Consider the following 20,485-nt stretch of genomic DNA (forward strand, 5'->3'; position numbering starts at 1 on the left):
GTGTGTGTGAGTGATCTTCCCCTCTCCCCCAGGCTGGAGTCACTTTGGAGAGCCCCTCTCCCTGCCAAGACTGCTTTTGCAAGGTGTATTGGGGCAGGAGCCACTTTAAAGGGACCCCTGCCAAGTGGGGTGGGTTGGATGGGGTAGGCACACAGGAGACTGTGGAGACGGAACATACAGTGTTAGCAAGATATGTGGATTGTGTTCATGCTGGTTCCCACAAGTTTCAGCTGTCTAGGCTGGCCGGGGTCGGGGGGGGGGTGGGGGTGGGGGCAGAGAAATGGTGCCTGCCAGCTCTTTTGTTCTTGGAGATGTGTCCCAAAGATCCTCCCTGCCCCTCCAGTGCACATTCTGAGATTAGTAAATAAATCTGCCATATACCTTGGGCCCTTTCCAACTTGCTGCTTCTATGCTATATTGTAGCTGGGTTATTCACTATGCTGGCTCTTTAAGGGTAGGGATTCAGTTGTCTCTTGCCCTCTGGCTCTCCTGGAGCCAAGCCCACTGATTTTTTTCAGTATTCAGAGTTAAGCACTGCTGATTATAAAAACTCATGAAATTGAGCCCCACCGGTTTTTAGAGCCAAATGTCATGGGTACTCATCTTCCCAGTTTGGGTGCCGCATACCTGGGGTGCCTGGTGTGGAGTCTAATGCTCTTGCTTCTCCATGCTTGCGGTGTTCCTCCTGTCTTTGGTTAATCTCGCTAGAGTATTTGGTTTCCAACCACGTTTCTGCCCCTCCTACCCTTTTTGATGTGGCCTCCTCTCTGTGATTAACTGTGGAAAGTCTGTTCTGCAGTTTTTAGGTCATTTTCGGTGTTAGTTGCTCTCATACGGCTGTTGTCCCAGCGTGTCTGTGGGATGTAGTGAGCTCAGTATCCTTCAACTCTGCCATCTTCCCAGAACTCTACATCTCTTTATGTTGTGTATCTGTTACCAAATTATTGTAGCTATTACTATTTTTAATAATTTTGTTCTTTAACTTTTATACTAAAGGTAAGTGGCTAACACACTACCTTTTACAATATTAACTTACTCAGAATCTCATCATATACTTACCTTTACTAGCGTGTTATATATTTTCATGTTTTCTTTTTTAATAATATTTTTTATTATATTATGTTAGTCACCATACAGTACATCCCTAGTTCATGTTTTCTTTTTACTTATTAGAGGCCTTTTATTTCCGCTTGAAGAACTCCTTTCAGCATTTCTTGTAAGGCGAGTCTAGTAGTGATAAACCCCCTCAACTTTTGTTTGGGAAAGTCTTTATCTTGCCTTCATTTCTGAAGGACAGATTTACTGGTAAAGTGTTCTTGGTTGGCAGTTTTTTCTTTTAGCACTTTGAATATATCATCTCACACTCTCCTGACCTGTAAGGTTTCTGCTGAGAAAATCCACTGTTCACCTAAGGGGGATTCCTTTGTATGAGAGAATTTTTTTTCTCCTGCTGCTTTAAAAATTCTTTTTGTCTTTGGTTTTAGACAGTTTTATTATAATGGTTGTGGAAAAGATAATTTTCTATTGAAATTTTGCGGTGACAGTTTTATGAACTTGAATATCAAATCTTTCCCTAGGTTTGGGAAGTTCTCAGCCATTTAATCTTTTTTCCCTTCTCTTCTCTCTCTGGGACCCCAGTGATGCATAGATTGTTTCTCTTAATGGTATCCCATAAGTCGCACAGGCTTTGATCATTCCTTTTTATTTTGTTTTTATTTTTTATTTCCTGAACTGGGTAATTGCAAATGATCTGTCTTCCAGTTCACTGATTCTTTCTTCTGTTTGGTCCAGGCTGCTGTTGGAGCCCTCTTATAAATTCTTCTGCATAGTCATTGTATTCCTTAGCTCCAAAATTTCTGGGTTTTTTTTATTTTTTGATGTTTTCTATCTTCGAACTTCTCATTTTGTTCTTCTATTGTTTTTCTGCTATCATTAAGTTGTTGATCTTTGTTCTCCTGTAGCTCTCTGGGCATCTTTAGAACTGTTATTTTGAATTCCTTTTTAGGATTCTTATCTCCATTTTGGGGGATACATTACTGGAATTTACAGTGTTCCTTTGGTGGTGTCAGGGTTATGTGTCAGTCCATAGTCACTGTAAGGGCTGTCAGGGTTCTCAGCAGATCCTCCAGGTCCAGTGACTAGGGACCAGAGCCGGAAGTGATAGTGGCCCAAGCCAGTGGTGTGCACATACTCAGCTGTGAGGGCCTGCTGTAGTTTTCTGTGCACTGGCACAGAGTCAGTTTCAGAAACACACATACTGTTGAGGGCAAGGGCCAGGCTGAATGCAGGCACACTAGCAGCTATAGGAGTCCTGACTGTCTAAGTGCACTTCTGTGGCTTTGGTGTCTCACCATGGATGCAGGCACAGCAGTGGAGGCCAGTGATAGTAGACAGGGCCAGGTCTGGGCTCACAAACACCTTTGAGAGCCTTGGCCATTGGGATGCATTCCCACAACTGCAGGGTCTTGCCACAGACATGCTCATGGTAGCAGAGCAAGTAATGGAAGTTGGGCTGAGAGGCCTATAGGTACACATTTGGAGAAGCTAGCCCCCAAGCACCCACAAGGGGGTGGCTGTCAGCTGTGGGGTTCTAGGCTGCATCTTGCACTTGCACAGGTGCAGAGGCTGGGGCTAGCTGTCTGTGTGGGTCCCATTCTCTGGCAGGGGTGAGGGGAGGGGAATGGGTGCGGGCAGCTGGCATCTGCAAATGCAAAACCTGTGGGGTGAAAACTAGTGAAGTCTGCAGGGGTCCATGGTAGCTGTACTGATCACTGGTTTCTTCTGTGGTGAAAGTTGCCAGGTCCTCTGTACAGAGCAGGTCACTGGGAACCCTGGTTTCTCCCACAGTGTGGCTAATACTGGTAGTCTCCACCCTTCTTCCTTGTTCCTAGTCATCTCTATACATCTCAGCTTTGCTGTTCCCTGGGTGGGATGAAACTAAAGCAGGTCCTTCATGTAATACCCAGGAAAGCTGGGGAAACTGGTCACTCTCCCTGCTCTCCCTTTCCTGGGGAGGGGAATGCTAGCTGGTGAGTTACCTCTTGGCACTGATCAGTGCCAGCTCGGTGGATGGGAGGATAAGGACAAAATGAAGCATTCTTCCTTCCTTTCTTGTCCAGTTGTTCTCAGGTTTTTGTTCCACTATGTTGAAGTTTCTTAAGTTGACTCTTGAGCAATCCAGAACTGTTTGTAGATAGCTGTCTATTTGTTGATTTTTGTGGAGACACAGAGCCTGGCTTCTCCTACTGCACCATCTTGGTGATACCAGCCTCTTCTATTTCTATAATGATCCTTTCCCAGTTTCTTTCCTTGGCTTTTTATGATCTGTCCTTACCTTAACTGTCAGCTCCATTCAGGTTTCTTTCCTTGGCCTTCTTTTCACTCTACACTTCATTCTGTGCACCAACTCAAGAAAGCCAAGCAAACTGATAAAAGAGCCAACAGAATGTTGCTAATCTTCCATGGGAACCAAGGTTGTTACTTTAACATCAGCTGATACTATCTCTCTACAAGGTTACTTTTTATAACCTTTTTAGTATTAATACTAAATAAAGCCTTTCTCATATTATCAGTACATTTCTCCTTTTCCCTTTAAATATTCCTTTCCAGATAGACAGGTAACTCAGTGACCCACTTCTGTTCTTATTTCCTGCAGCTCTGACAAGTAGCATAACGCAGGGCAGACATCCAGCTCTGGAGCTACGGATCTTTTTGATCAACTTAGTACTCTGTGAACTCTTAGCACATTTGTCTATCAAGATTTATAGTACTTATTTTCATTTCTTTTTCTAAAATCAGATTGAACGTATGAAATAATGTTTTCCTTATATGGTCTCAGACACTCACTGCATACATATTTACTGACTCCCAAAATATCTTCATTTGTTTTATATATAATAATGCACTGGGCACTGTGCAGCAATCAGCAAATAAAAGAACATAGTCCTGAGGCATTGACTTTTAGAGATTATATGATAAAGAAAATATAGATGTCTTTAAATGAAAAAAATCACTTTCTAAAAAACATGCAACTTAACATACAAATGAATGTTGTCCCTTTTAGAAAATTTACATTGAAAGGCTGATTAATAAAAGATTTGCATTGCTAATTAATGAACTTGTATCTGACATAAATTACAGCATGTAAACACTACAGGTGTTCTTAGGCAGAATGATCCTGTCATATTTTTAGAGATTAATACTCATGCAACTTTGGCTACATGAACTTGTAGTATTGTCAAGGCAGCATGCAGATTCAAGCCTCTCAGCACTTTGACACATGATGACATGTGAAAATCAATAGTTATGTTTAATTACAGACATATGTAGTTTTCTTAACATTTAGTATTCAATTGCTTATGTGTCTGTAATAGAATATAAGGAGAATATTGAAGGACTTAGAAACATATATATTGAAAGTGTAATATTCAAACTAATATTTAGTGTGCTGTTTACTAAAATATGATTCCTCTTTTTCCCAACAGAAGTTTCTATCACAATTTAACCCAGGTAATCATTTTTTAAAATTTTATATATCCTTCATATATCACTACTATATTATTTCTCTCTAATCTTCCGTGTTTCCCAGAAGGAGAATTTTCCAAACTAATTTTTCAACAAAATTTGCTTGGAGCACAGATATGGTTTGAGGAGCCCTAGAGCTCCACAGATCTTTTCAGGAGATCCATGAGGTCTACCCTTTTCCAACCACATATCTGTGTGAGGGTAGATTTTCTCCACATGCTTCCACCAAAACAACATATACCAATAGCTTGAATGTAGGAGCACAGATGATAATTCAGCTGTCTTCTATTAAGACAGATATTAAAGACATTTTATAATCTAAAACAACCACTTTTCTAATTTTTTTCTAAAAATAGTTATTTTTAAAAATATATATCATGTTAACATATATGGGTTTATTATAGTTTTTAAGATAAATTAATATCTTCAAATCTTCTCAGTTTTAATTTGTTACATGGTAACATGGTAAATATTGATAGATCTAACCCACATAAAACAAAAGCTCTGTGAGAATCTCAATAATTTTTAAGGCTATGAAGGGGAGACTCTTAACTATAGGAAACAAACTAAGGGTTGTTAGAGGGGCGGTGGGAGGGGGGATGGGGTAATTGGGTGATGGGTTTTAAGGAGGTGATGTGATGAGCACTAGTTGTTATATGCAGCTGATGAATTATTGAACTCTACATATGAAACTAATGATGTACTGTATGTTGGCTAATTGAATTTAAATTTTAAAAAAATCTAGTCCAAGGATGGAAGATGGCAGTGGAGTAGGAGGATTCCAGGCTTGCCTCTTTCCATGAATACAATTAGATACTATCAAATTATCCTAAATACACCAGAAGTTGACCTGAAGACTCCACAACTACAGGTAGACAAGAAGCCACAATGGAGAAGGTAGGAAGTGCAGAGATGCAGTTTGGGAGAGAAACAGATCATGGCCCCCATGGAAAGGAGGAAGCCATGGTTGCAGAGAAGTTTGAGAGATAGACTAGCACACAGGGGAGCACACAGGAAAAATGAATCCTCATACCAATTGGCTTGGAAAGTGAGAGGGGCTGAATTTTGTGAGTTCTTGCAGTCTGGAGTTTTAAAGGTCAGTGAGCTTGACTGGAATACAGTCCAGAGGCGACTGCACTGCTCTTGGGGAGAAGTCAGGACAATAACTAGCAGAAATACAGCATGGAAACAGTGATGGGAAGAGTGCCTGCAACACACATTGGGAAGGTTATTCACTCATTTGTGAGTCCCAGAGAGGCAGCATTCATGGAGAGACATCTCTGGGAACAAAGGAATTGCCCAGAACCATTCCCCCCGCCCCGACCCTCAGCAAACATGGGGTCACCTGCAGAAACCAGTGCAGTGCCGACATTTGCTAACTAACTTGTATATATCAAACCCTATCCTCCACACACACTCCAGTGGAACCACCCATCTGAAACATACTTGCCCAGTCCCAGTGCAGCAGGCCACCTTCCCCAGGATACCACCCAAACCCCTGCTCACACCACACATCCCACTGTGGGAATTTTGCAGGGCCTCTGTTCTGCCAGCAGTGGCAACAAGTCTCATATCAGAAACAGACCAAAACACATCTAGCTAAAACATGCCGTATTATAGCCAGGGACCAAACACTGCCTACAATAGGCATAGAGAGACTCTGCAGATAACTGGCCTGAAGGATAAAGCAGCCAAGATAAAACAGCAGAGTACATGCAGCACACATTGGAGACATTTCCAGAAGCACCAGATCCTGGGGAACAGGGGACATTACATGGCGGGGCACTACAGGACCTCTTCTTCATAAGGCCATTACCCTCAAGAACAGGAGACATAGCTAACATTCCTAACACACAGAAACAGCCACAGAGATGTAGACAAAATAAGAAGACGGAGAAATTTATCCCAAGTGAAAGAACAGGACAAGGCCATAACCAGAGATCTAAGTGAAACAGATATAAGTAACATGCCTTGGTAGAGAATTTAAAGCATTGCTCATAAGGATACTCACTGGACCTGAGAAGAGCAGAAGACATGAGTGAGATCCTTAACACAGACATAAGGAACAGCATAGCAGAGATAAAGGGCACAATAAAGAAAATGAGAAACATGCTTCATGAAATGAACAGAGATTGGAAGAAGGATAGGAATGAATTAGTAATCCAGAAGACAGAATGATGGGAAGCAATCAAACTAAACGTGAGATAAAAAAGAATTATGCAAAACAAGAATAGAGTTAGGGAACTCAGTGACTCCATAAAACATAATAACGTTTGTATTATAGAAGTCCCAGGAAAAGGAGAGAGAGAAAATGGGTCAGAAAATGTATTTGAAGAAACAATAGCTGAAAACTTCCCTAATCTGGGGAAGGAAACAGATATCCAGATCCAGGAGACACAGAGAACCCCCATCAAAATCAACAAAAGCAGACAAACACCAAGACATGTTGTAATTAAATTGGCAAAATATAGTGATAAAGAAAAACAAAAGACAAGATAAAAGAAGACAGTAACTTACCAGGGAAAACCCATTAGGCTAGCAGATTTTTCAGCAGTAATGTTCCAAGCCAGAAGGAAGTGGTATGATACACTCCAAGTGCTGAATGGGAAGAATCCACAGTTGAGAATACTCTGTCCAGCAAGGTTAACCTTCAGAAAAGGAGAAGAGAGTTCCCCAGAGAAACAAAAACTAAAGGAGTTCATGACCACTAAACCAGCCCTGCAAGAAATATTAAAAGGGACACTTTGGGTGGAAAGGAAAGACCAAAGGTGACAGTATAAAAGTAAGAATCACAAAAGCAGTAAAAATGAATATTTCTGTAAAAAAAAAAAAAAACAGTCAAGCGATTCACAAAATAAAAGTATGTGAAATATAACAACATGTATCTAAAATGTGGGGAGAGTAAAGAATGCATTCAAACTTTTAATGACCATGAACTTAATATAGACTGCTACATGCAGAAGAGGTTATATACAAACCTAATGGAAATCACAAATCAAAAACCACTAATAAATATACAAAGAATAAAGAGAAAGAAATCCAAACATATCACTAAAGAAAATCAGCAAACCATGAAAAAGAGAAAGGATCAGAGAAAATCTTCAGAAACAATCACAAAGCAGATAATAAAATGACAATAAGTAAGTATCTATCAATAATTACTTTGAATGTAAATGGACTAAATGTTTCAATGCAAAGATGTATTGTGACAGAATATATAAAAACCCAACACCCATCTACATGCTGCCTACAAAAGACTTATTTCAGACCTAAATATAAGTAGCAATACTCATACTGGACAAAATAGACTTCAAAACAAAGAATGTAACAAGAGACAAAAAAGGACACTATATAATAATAAAAAGGACAATTCAACAAGAAAATGTAACAATTGTAAATATGTATACACCCAACACAGGAGCATCCAAATACATAAAACAGTTAATAACAAACATAAAGGAACTAATTGATAATACATTAATAATAGGGAACTTTAACATCCCACTTACATCAATGGACAGATCATGTAAACAGAAAATCAACAAGGAAACACTGGCTTTGCTTGGTACATTGGGCCAAATGGACTTAACAGATATATTGAGAACATTCCATCCTAAAATAGCAGATTGAAATTTTTAAAAATTGAAATAAGGTGATAATATTTGGAAATTAAAGCTCTATAGAGAGTATAATTTTTTCAAAGCAGTGACTTACTATAAAGGCAATAAAATAATAATAACTATTATAATCAATAAATAAACCTCCTGGTATAATGAAGCCTCCATAAAACCCCAAGGGGACAGAGTTCAGAGAGCTCCCTGGTTGGTGAACACATGGATAATCAGGGAGAATGAGCACCAAGAGAGGGGATGGAAGCTCCTCACCCTTTGCCCATGCCTTCCCTCTGCATCTTTTCCATCTGGCTATTCTTGAGTTAGATCTTTTTATAATAAGCCAGTAATCTATGAATTTTTCTTCAAATTCTGGATCATCCCCTGACTCCTACACCCAGGGAAATGTTGAAGAGGAACTCGACAAGACCCTGAATGAGAAAGAAGTTCCCAAAAGAGAAGCTAAAGACAAGGCCTTTGTTCTGGTTTCCTGATTCTAAGAAGTCATTCACAAGGGAGAAGTAAAAACAGCACCTTTTCTCTGGCTTCCTGTTTTTTTATTTCCTTGTACTCCAGGATGTGGTTCCTGAGAGTGATGAAGTGGAGGCTGGCAAAACTATTGTCTGAGTTACAGTCTCGGAGTCATTCAGCTAAAGCACACAGAAGGGACCTGCCAACACTTCAAGGTTTCAGCCATAGGCCCTGCCATGGAAGCATGACAGAGGACACTTGTTTCCCCACCACCTGCTATTATTCCCATCCCAGGGAGTTGCTGTCTGCTCCCCTCTGCCCAGCTCCGCAGCAGGTGCCTCAGCAGCAAAGTCCACAGGCAGACACAGGCCCACAACATGCATATATGTACATAATTTTTAAATTAACATAATTTAAGCAGTACTTTTGTCCTAGCATGTGAAAAATAAATAAACAAATAAACCTCCAATAGTAGATCAAGATAGTTGAATGAGCCCATGTGTCCGTGTGTACACTTATCCCAAATCCAACTGATGATATAAATTTCTTATTAAAGCTAGAACAGTGAAAAACAAGAGAGTGTTTATCATTGGATAATTTTAATATAGAAGATAGAGGGAAAATTCTAGAAGTAGAGTACATATTACAGACCCAAATAATACAGAATAACCTCCATCTCACTCGAAACAAAGAAAAGCCTTTAGAAAATATGTGTGGAGAATGCTAGTATACACTTTCACATCAACATAGGTGCATTTGTGTGAGAAATAATTAAAGAACTTAAAGCCAGAGTTTTAACATCAACTTCGGAACTAGGAATAATAGAATATAAGCCCTACTAGATAGGGGTGATGTTTTATTGTATGTATAAGGATAGAAAATGAAGGCCTCCAACCTATGAGAGAAGGAGGAGCTGAAACTAATCTCCTTACATGATACTAGATTTACAAAATGTCTCTAAAGTGGGAAATAGTAAAGTTCCACTCACAGGCTTCTAGTAATTCCAAAGAGGTGATACATCCTCCGGGGGCTATAAATGCATAAGGAGTTAACTACATGAAGTATGAGGCGGACGTCCAAGTTCAGTAGCCCAAGAGGTTAAAGAACCTAAAACACAAAAATGCAAGCAGTGAAACACGTAGGGCCCAGGCAGAGGTGACTGCAAAACTCATTTCCATAACCCAGAGTGTATAAGATCCTCCTAGAAAACAAACCCTCTGAAAATAACCTCAAAGGAAAAGGTATAAACCACAAGAAACAGTCTGGAATGGACACATAAAAATGGAGAAAGTTCATACTACTGAAAACAAGGAATGAGAACCATCTGAAAGACTACTAAATCCAGGAATTAAAATTAAAAAAACAATTATACAGCATTCAGAAATTGAAAAACCTCTCACTAAAATGTCTTGAAATGAAAAAATAGGCATCTAAAAATAAAAATTCAATAACAGTTTCAATGGAACACCAGACACAGTTGAGAAAATTGCAGATTTAGTGATTTGGAATAGGAATCATGCAGAATGCACTTTATAAAAGTGAAGATATGGAAAACATCTAAAAAATTAAGAGACATAGAGGATAGACTGAGACAGTTTATCATACTATAATAGGAGTTCCAAAAGGGGAATAAAGTGAGTTGGACATAATACCGAAAGAGATGATTATGGAGAATTCTTCACAACTGAAGACATGAGTACTCTGAAAAACTAAAGTACAGGATGTAGTAAATAACGGCGAACAAATGAGCTATATAATATACTAATAAATTTAAATAAGCATTGACAATCAAAGCTTTCAATAATGGTTTTTTAAACAAAATAAAATTAAAAAGCTAGCCAAGAAAAGAGTGGAAAATGAAGGGGCATTTGGGTTTGAAATTGTTTGAGGTCCTAATGGAATATTACTCAGCCATCAGAAAGAACAACTACCCAACATTTGCAGCAACATGGACAGGACTGGAGGAGATTATGCTAAATGAAATAAGTCAAGCAGATAAAGACAATTATCATATGGTTTCACTCATTTATGGAATATAAGAAATAGGAAGATTGGTAGGAGAAGGAAGGGAAGAATGAAGGGGGGCTAAACAGAAGGGAGAATGAACCATGAGAGACTGTGGACTCTGGGAAACAAACTGAGGGCTTCAGAGGGGAGGGGGGTGGGGGATTGGGATAGGCCTGTGATGGGTAGTAAGGAGGGCACATATTGCATGGCGCACTGGGTGTTATACGCAAATAATGAATCATGGAACATTGCATCAAAAACTGGGGATGTACTGTATGGTGACTAATATAACAAAATAAACATTATTTTAAAAAAAGAAATTGTTTGAGGTCCTTATAAGCATTCAGGATAGGGATACTGGATCAACTTTAGCCTACATTAAATATGCATGTAAAAATGTAAGACTGCCTATTAAAGTCATAGAAATAAATATGTAATTGCTAAAAAGTAGAGTTCTGGAAGAAGAAATTTTAAAATGCTAACAATTTAATAGGAGGTAATGAAACATTAAATAAAGAAAAATTAAAACATAGGATATAGGGACACAAAAATAAGATTTTCAAAATCATTTAAATTAAATTAGTAATCAAAATTGTGATTGGATTAAATTCACCCATTAAATGACAAAAACTTCAGAAATCTGATTTTGGTAAAAGCTACATAGTTAACAAAGAGTAACACAAAATTTGGAAAGAAATGATGCAAACAGATTAATACTATCAAAAGGAAACTGGGGTGATGATATGAATGTCAAATAAAAGATACATGAAGCCCCAAAACTTTAAAAGACATAAAGAGGGAAATTATTTCATGATAACAGAAAAATCTACGAAGAGGAAAATGATATCATCTGTGCTTAACAATATAGTCTCACCTGATCATAATGAAGATAGAAAGTTTCCTCAATTCATTTCCTGAATCCAACACTACTTTAAAACCAAAAGCAGGCAAACAGAAAGTTAGGAAGGGAGGAAGGGAAGAAAGTGTAGACCAATATCCTTGTATATATAGATGCAAAAATTCTGGACAAATATTAGCGAATGGAATCCAGCAATATATTAAAATAATATCTTCGAGAATGCAACACTGGTTCAATACCAAGAAATCTGACAACAATATCCATTCCAACAACACAATAAAGAAGAAAATAAATGATCACATAGTAAATTTAAAAATTATGAATAGCCATTCCTAATGAAAACACCAAGCGAAGCAAGTTTAGAAGGAAACCACTTGATTTTAATAAAAAACACTGACTTTTCAAATAACTGAAAATGTTTATTATAAATTATGAAATAATTCTGATTCAACTAAAATCAGGAACTGGACAGATGTGCTCAGTGTCATCATTATTAATTAACATTATCTTGAACATAATAGTATAAGTAGTAAGACAAAAAATGTACAATATTGTAAATTTATAATAGCAATAAAGAATATAAAACATGAATAAATTTAACAAGAAAGACACAAAACCTGTAGCAAGAGCCACTCTTAGATTTTATCGAATGAGGGACACTGGGTGATGTATGGCACTATTGAATTAGTATGTTGTACACCTGTAGAATATTATTCAGTCCTTATAAAAGTTGACACTGGGGAATTTCAATGATGTATATGCATGAGAAAAAGAAAATGTGGGAAGTGTGTTATTATAATATGTATAACAGAATGTGGGAAGAGTTTTAAAACTCTTAAAATGCCTCTTTTTAAAAATACATGTAAATATTTAGGGAGAAAGATAGGGAAGGATACACACTAGTTGTTTAAATCAAGTTACATAGATTGAGAGAGGCTTAATAGGTGAAGGAAATATAAAGGAGAAATAAAACCCTGCTATAGAAGGAAGGAAGGAAAGAAAGGAAGAAAGGAGGGAGGGCAGCAGTATATAGAGACAATATAGAATTAAGGCAAACAGGTGAAATAGGATAGGTAGGAATGTCATATAATTATAAAAGGAATAAAATCTTCATATATGTGTGTATATATATCCACATAACCACAACACAGATCAAGATATAAAACATAGATGTAGAAGGTCTTAACATAAAGAACTTCCCAAAATTAATAAATAAAAGACTAACAACCCCATAGAAAAATGGAAAATAAGTAACAGAAATGAACAAATAGTTCACAAGACAGGAAATACAAGTGGAACTTAAACATATGGAAAGATGTTCAAACTTTTTTTATAATAAAATTGATGCAGGTTAAAACTGCATCAAAGTACCATTTTTCACCCATCGGACTGGCAATGTGACAACGCACAATGTTGGGAAGGCTGTGAAGAAGGAAGAAATCTCATACATTGCTGGTGTGACGGTATATTGGTGGAGTTTAGCAGTATCTATGAAAATTACAAATGCATGTACCATATGCCTCAACAGTTACACTTTCAGGTATACTCCAAGGTCAAAATAACACAATTTGCTCATTATAGCACTGATTATAATGGCAAAGGATTGAGAACGAATGTTTATTAGTAGGTTACTAGTTAATTATGATTCCTCCATAATTTGGAATAATAAGCAGTAGAAAAGTTAATGAGAATATGTAAAGATCTCTAAGATAAAACTTTAAGTGAAGAATATAATGTTTGAAAAAATGTGGTTAGCATACTTACATTTATATAAAAAGAAAAAATAACATCTTAGTTATGCTCAAAAATTTTACAGAAATATAAACAAGAAAACTTACTAATAGTAGATACTTGTGGGGTGCAGTGGGCTTGTGGGGATTGAGTGATGGAATACAGAGTGGGAGTGACAATTTTTACTTCATTTTTAATGTAATTTGTTTTTTAACTATGTGAATAAATTGTCTATTCAAGAAAAAAATTAACAAAAAAGAAAAAAATTAGATCTACGTCTATTGAAATGACCATGGCATATAAGTAACAAAAGCAAATTAGAAATAACATGCATTGTGTGATTTCATTTTTGTAAAAAGTGAGGGGGTGAGGGGTTGCTGTGTCTAATTATGATTGTAGAGAAAGAGATATGTACATTCATACAGGGTTTTAACATTGGTTACCTCAGGCCTTCCTTCATAGGTCTTTGGTTTGTTTCACTTGTTGAAAACAACACGTATCACTTTTGATATTTTTAATGGGATAATCAAAATTTTTTAAATAAATAAAAACACTTTTATGGTTGAGTTTTGCCACAACTAAAAATGAAATTTGTCCAAAATGTAAAGAAATGCAAACACTTTTTATTTTGTAGGTGGTGGTTATATGGATATATGATCCAGAAAATGCAGACCCCAGTGAGCTGCTATGGAATGCGAATGAACCTTCACTAGTAGGTGGAAACGTTATTATTATCACAAATAAAGCAATATCTATGTTTCCTTTTTAAGGGCTTTGAATCATCTATTTTAAGCATTTCCAGAACTAATTAAACACACCTTAATTGTCCATTATTTTTAGCCACTGTAGAGATTTTGAGCAATCCACAATTATAAATCTTTCTGTTGAATTCTATTGAGCATTGTCTGTAATTTCTATGAACTGCGTTATTCATGAAGATGCTAACCTTCAAAGTGCTTTAAGGTGTTCCTTGTGCATCTATCTTAAAATCATCCTTCAAAAATCTGTCCAGTCCCTTACTGAATCCTTTACCACTTGCAAACTAGTGCATTTACTAAAGGTACCGCACAGCAGATAAATACAGATGGTTTTCAACTTATGGTGGCTTGACTTATGGCTTTTCAACTTTACCATAGTGTAAAAGTGATGCACATTCTGTAGAAACTGTTCTCTGAACTTGGGTCTTTTCCCAGACTAGCGGGCTAGCAGGATGTGGTATGATACCATCGCATGACGCTGGGTGGCGGCAGTGATCACAAGACTCAACGATCAGTACACAAACTATTCTGAACACATACAACCATTGTTTTCGCTTTCAGTACAGTATTCAATGATTTACATGAGATATTTAACACTTTATCATAAACAGACCTTGTGTTAGATGGTTTTGCCCAATGGTAGGCTAATGTGTTTTGAGCACATTTGAGGTAGGCTGGGCTAAGCTATGATGTTTGGTAGGTTAGGCACATTGAATGCATTTTCAGTTTATGATGGGTTTATCAGGACATATCCCATCGTAAGTCCGTTCTCTTATTTGTTACAAATTTACCTCTTTCATGATTTAAGTTATGTCTTCTGTTACAATTAAAATGTATGAAGAGAAACACAAAATGAACGATTTTAATCTCATATGATACTATGTCTTGATGAGACAAGATCTGATTTTTGAATAGCATGTTCCATGCCTCTTGCTAATGAAATTCATAAGAGATGGACTGAGAAATCAGAATGATGGACCTATCAATCAATTGTTTTATTTGGCAAGTGGCTTTAGAGGGAATACAATTATTCAATTGTAATTAAACACTTTAGGCATTACTGTGACTTAATTTCTAACCTAAATGAAAATATGTGCATTTTAACATTTCGTCCATGCATACCTAATACTTTGCTTTTTTTTAATTTTATGTTTATTCACAACCATGTCATTCCCATAAAACTTTTCTATGGCTCTTGGTTACCAACAGCAGACTCTTGACTCTTAACATGGCACACAAAGCCCTGGAACATGCTGTCTCTGCCACCCTTCTCTGGCCTCAGCTCTCCACGCGTCCTACCTCCAGCAGCAGCACCCTGCTGTTTCCTTGCACACACCTGCTGTTCCATGGCTCTGAGTCTTTGCTTATGCTGTTCCCTCTATGGTAACTGCTCCTTCCCTATGTTCATCTTCTCATGTTTTCCTTCTCAAGTCAGGTATCACTGCCTCTAAGATGCTTGCCTTAACCAAATCAGGATTTTTTCATATGAGTAGTTTGAGGGCATTATTTTTTTTTTAATTTTTTTAAAAGATTTTATTTATTTATTCGACAGAGATAGAGACAGCCAGCGAGAGAGGGAACGCAAGCAGGGGGAGTGGGAGAGGAAGAAGCAGGCTCATAGCGGAAGAGCCTGATGTGGGGCTCGATCCCATAACGCCGGGATCACGCCCTGAGTCGAGGGCAGACGCTCAACCGCTGTGCCATCCAGGCGCCCCTGAGGGCATTATTTTAATGCTACAGTTTTGATAAATCATCAACAAAACAGCTCTGGCAAAATAAATGTAAATTCTGTTTGCATTTTTATCAGCCAATGTTTAATGTGACTGACAGACACTCAAATCATAATTCTACCCTTTACTCTTCATTCTCTTCCTGAACCACCTCTGGCTTTGAACTCTAAGTATTTCCTTATCTTTAACTCATTCCTGTATTTTATTCCCTCTTTGAACCTCAGCCCATCCCTGTCTCTCATTAACTTCCTCCATAGCCTTACCCTATGCCCAACACCCACACCAGGGAAAAGAGGACCAACAGTGGGGTACAACGCAGGGGTGGGGTACAGAATAACTTATTTGTACAATTTGGTTAAAAAATATTAAAAAGTTCAGGGTTTTATTTTGAGGTTTTTTTCTTTACCATTTTAACTCTGAATTGTATCATAAAGAAAAAAAGCAAGAAGTTTAGTATACAGTTTAATGAGTGATAATAATTAGCCATATAACCACTACCAAGAAGTAAAACACTAATGATAGTACGGAAGGTCCCCACGTGTGCCACCTGCATGGACATAATTTCTCCCTCCACCTTAGAAATACTTGATGAATATAATCCCTTTGTTCCCTCTAAAGGTAACCGTTATTCTTAATTTTATGGTAATAATTGCTCTGCTTTTATTTTTAATTTGCCTCATGATTCCTAAACAATGCAGTTCAGTAGGTTTTGGGTTTGTGTTTATTTTTCTGCTTTATATAAATGGAATCATGTTTTATATACATTGTACATATTCCTTTGGGGGGGTGTACCCTATATAAGATTTATTTGTGTTATAATGTACCTACAGTTTATTCATTTTTGTTCCTATATGATGTTTCATCATTTCAACATACTATACATTTTTTATCCAGTCTGCCATTGATGAATTTTGGGTTGTTTTATGTTTTGTTTGTAATGAGTGTTGGTTTCCTTTTTTGTTCAGCTTTGTTGAGATGCAAATGATATATAATATTGTATAAGTTTAAATGCACACTGCTGATTTGATACACTTACATATTGTGAAATGATTACCACAGTAGCATTTTTTTTTAAGATTTTATTTATTAATTTGACATAGAGACACAGCCAGTGAGAGAGGGAACACAAGCAGGGGGAGTGGGAGATGAAGAAGCAGGCTCCCAGCAGAGAAGCCTGATGTGGGGCTCGATCCCAGAATGCTGGGATCACGCCCTGAGCCAAAGGCAGACGCTTAACCACTGCGCCACCGAGGCGCCCCAACACAGTAGCATTTTTTAACACCTTTATCACCTCACATAATTACCGTTTCTTTTCTGTGGTAGGGTTACTTAAGATTTGTTCTCTCATTAACTTTCAAGTGTTTAGTACTGCGTCCTTAACTATACGCATCATGCCATACATTAGATTCCCAGAGTTTATTCATCTTACAACTGGAAGTCTGTACCCTTTGACCACCATGTCCCCATTTGCTCACCCCCTCAGTCCCTGCAGTCACCATCCTACTCTGTTTCTCTGACTTCAGCTTTCGTAGATTCCACCTACAAGCAAATCTTACAGGATTTGTCTTTCTCTGCCTGATTTATTTCACTTAGCGTAATGCCCTCAAGGTTCATCCATGTTGTTGCAAATGGAGACTTTTCCTCCTTTTTTATGGTCAAATCATAGTCCATTGAATATAAATACCACAACTTCTTTATCCTTTCATCCTCTGATAGGCTGCTTCTGTATCTCGGCTATTGTACATAATGCTGAAATAAACATAGGGGTGCATGGATCTTTTTGGATTACTGTTTCCATTTTCTTTGGGTAAATATTCAGTAGTGGAATTATTGCATCAGATGGTATTTCTATTCTTATTTTTTTGAAGAACCGCCATACTGTTTTCCATAGTGGCTGCAGCAATGTACATTTATATTCCCACCAACAGGGCACAAGAGTTCCTTTTCTCCACATCCTCACCAACACTTGTTATTCTTATCTTTTTTATTTTAGCCATTGTGACAGGTATAAGGTGAGGCATCTTTTCATATACCTTTTGGCTATCTGTATGTCATCTTTGGGAAAAAGTCTGTTCAGATCTTCTGCCCATTTTTTAATTGGATTGCTAGTTCTTTTGCTATTGAGTTGTATGAGTTTTTATACATTTTGGATATTACCCCCTTTAACAGATAGATGATTTGCAAATATTTTCTCCCACTCTGTAGGTTGCCTTTCATTTTGTTTTTTCGTTTTGATTTCCTTTGCTGTGCACATATGATTTTTATTCTTTGCTCTGTCGTAGTGGATTATACTGATTGATTTTTGGAAAGTTGAACCAGCCTCGCATACCAAGAATGAATCCCTGTTGGCCATAGTATATAATTCTTTTTACATATTGTTGGCTTCTGTTTGCTATTGTATTTCCATTTAGTTCAGATTTTTAAAACTTTTTAAATTTCTTTCGAGACTTCTTCCCTGATCCATGTGTTATTTAAAAGTGTGTCAATTTCCAAGTATTTGGGGATTGTTCGTTACCTTTCTGTACTGACTTCTAGTTTAATTCTATTATACTCTGACAATGTATTTTCTATTATTTCTATTCTTTTTTTTAATTTATTTGTTTTTTAATTCTATAATTAATGTACAGTGTTATATTAGTTTCAGCTATACAATATAGTGCAATAATTCTATACATCACTCAGTACTTATCACGACAAGGGCACTCCTTAATCCCCTTCACCTATTTCACCCATTCTCCCACCCACCTCCCCTCTGATAATCACCAGTTTGCTCTCTATAGTTAAGAGTCTGATTTTTTGTGTGTCTTTTTTTTTCTTAGATCATTTGTTTTCTTAAATTCCACATATGAGTGAAATCATATGGTATTTGTCTTTCTCTGACTCATTTCACTTAACATTATATTTTCTAGGTCCCTCCATGTTATCACAAATGGCAAGATTTCACTTCATCTTAACAGCTGAGTAATAGTCCATTGTACATATATCCCATATCTTCTTTATCCATTCATCTATCGATGAACATTTGGGCTGCTTCCATATTTTAGCTGTTGTGAATAAGCCTGCAATAAATATAGTGGTGCATATATCTTTTCAAATTAGTATTTTTGTTTTCTTTGGGTAAATACACAGTAGTGAAATTACTGGATCATATGGTAATTCTATCTTTAATTTTTAAAGAAACCTCCATACCATTTTCCACAGTGGCTATACCAGTTTGCATTCCCTCCAGCAGTGCACCAGAGTTTCTTTTTCTCCACATCCTCGCCAACACTTGTTTCTTTGATGTTAACCATTCTGACAGGTGTGAGATGATATTTCATTGTAGTTTTGATTTTCATTTCTCTGATGAATAGTGATATTAAAGATCTTTTCATGTATCTGTTGGCCATGTATGTCTTCTTGGCAGAAATAACTGTTCATGTCTTCTTCCCATTTTTTACTCTATTATTTGGGGTATTTTTGGTATTGAGTTGTATAAATTCTTTATATATTTTGGATACTAACCCTTTTTTGAATATATCACTTGCAAATACCTTCTCCCATTCAGAAGATTATCTTTTTGTTTTGTTGATTGTTTCCTTTGTTGTGCAGAAGCTTTTTATTTTGATGTAGTCCCAATAGTTTATTTTTGTTTTTCTTTCCCTTGCCTCAGGAAATGTATCTAGAAAAAATTTCCTGTGGCTGATGTCAAAGATATTACTGCCTGTGTTCTCTTCTAGGATTTTTATGGTTTCAGGTCTCACATTTAGTTTCTTAATCCATTTTGAGTTTATTTTTGTGTACGGTGTAAGAAAGTGGTCCAGTTTTATTCTTTTGCATGTAGCTGTCCAGTTTTCCAACACAGTTTGTTGAAGAGACTGTCTTTCTCCCATTGTGTATTCTTGCCTCCTTTGTCATAGATTAATTGATCATATAATTGTGGGTTTATTTCTGGGCTCTCTATTCTATTCCATTGAACTATTATGTCTCTTTTTGTGCTAGTACCATACTGTTTTGATAACTACAGCTTGTAACATACTTTGAAATCTGAAATTGTGATACCTCCAGCTTTGTTCTTTCTCAAGATTGCTTTGGCTATTTGGGGTATTTTGTGGGTCCATACAAATTTTAGGATTGTTTGGTCTAGCTCTGTGAAAAATGCTGTTGGTATTTTCATAGGGATTGCATTAAATCTATAGATTGCTTTGGGTAGTATAGACATTTTAGCAATATTGGTTCTTCCAGTCCATGAGCGTGGAATATCTTCCCAATCATTTGTGTCATCTTCAATTTCTTTCATTAGTGTTTTATAGTTTTCAGAGCACAGGTCTTTCACCTCCTTGGTTAAGTTTATTCCTAGGTATTTTATTATTTTTGGTGAAGCTGTAAATGGGATTGTTTTCTTAATTTCTCTTTCTGCTATTTCATTATTAGTGTATAGAAATGCAACAGATTTCTATATATTAATTTTATATCCTGAAACCTTACTGAATTTGCTTATCAGGTCTACTAGGTTTTGGTGAAGTCTTTAGGGTTTTCTTTTCTTTTTTTAATTAAGTAGGCTCCACACCCAGCATGGAACCCACTATGGGACTTGAACTTACAACCCTGAGATTGAGACCTGAGCTAAGATTAAGAGTCAGACACTTAACCAACTGAGTCATCCAGGATCCCCTTTAGGGTTTTCTATGTATAATATCATGTCACCTGCAAACAGTGAAAGTTTTACTTTTTCCTTATCAATTTGGGTGCCTTTTATTGCTTTTTCTTGTCTGACTGCTGTGGCTAAGACCTCCAGTACTATGTTCAATGGAA

The 20,485-nt window shown here is 37.0% G+C and overlaps 1 protein-coding gene across 1 annotated transcript in view; it reads left to right on the forward strand.

Moving 5' to 3' along the window:
* The window catches only part of CATSPERE (catsper channel auxiliary subunit epsilon), a 174,398-nt gene that overhangs the window by 46,272 nt on the left and 107,641 nt on the right, over positions 1-20,485 (forward strand). The window contains exons 6-7 of the mRNA XM_044388000.3: positions 4,485-4,509; positions 13,838-13,915. Of these exons, the coding sequence (XP_044243935.3) occupies positions 4,485-4,509; positions 13,838-13,915 (103 nt within the window). The remainder of the gene's footprint in view (positions 1-4,484; positions 4,510-13,837; positions 13,916-20,485) is intronic.

This window comes from Ursus arctos, unplaced genomic scaffold, assembly GCF_023065955.2.
Source record: "Ursus arctos isolate Adak ecotype North America unplaced genomic scaffold, UrsArc2.0 scaffold_2, whole genome shotgun sequence".
NCBI lineage: Eukaryota > Metazoa > Chordata > Mammalia > Carnivora > Ursidae > Ursus > Ursus arctos.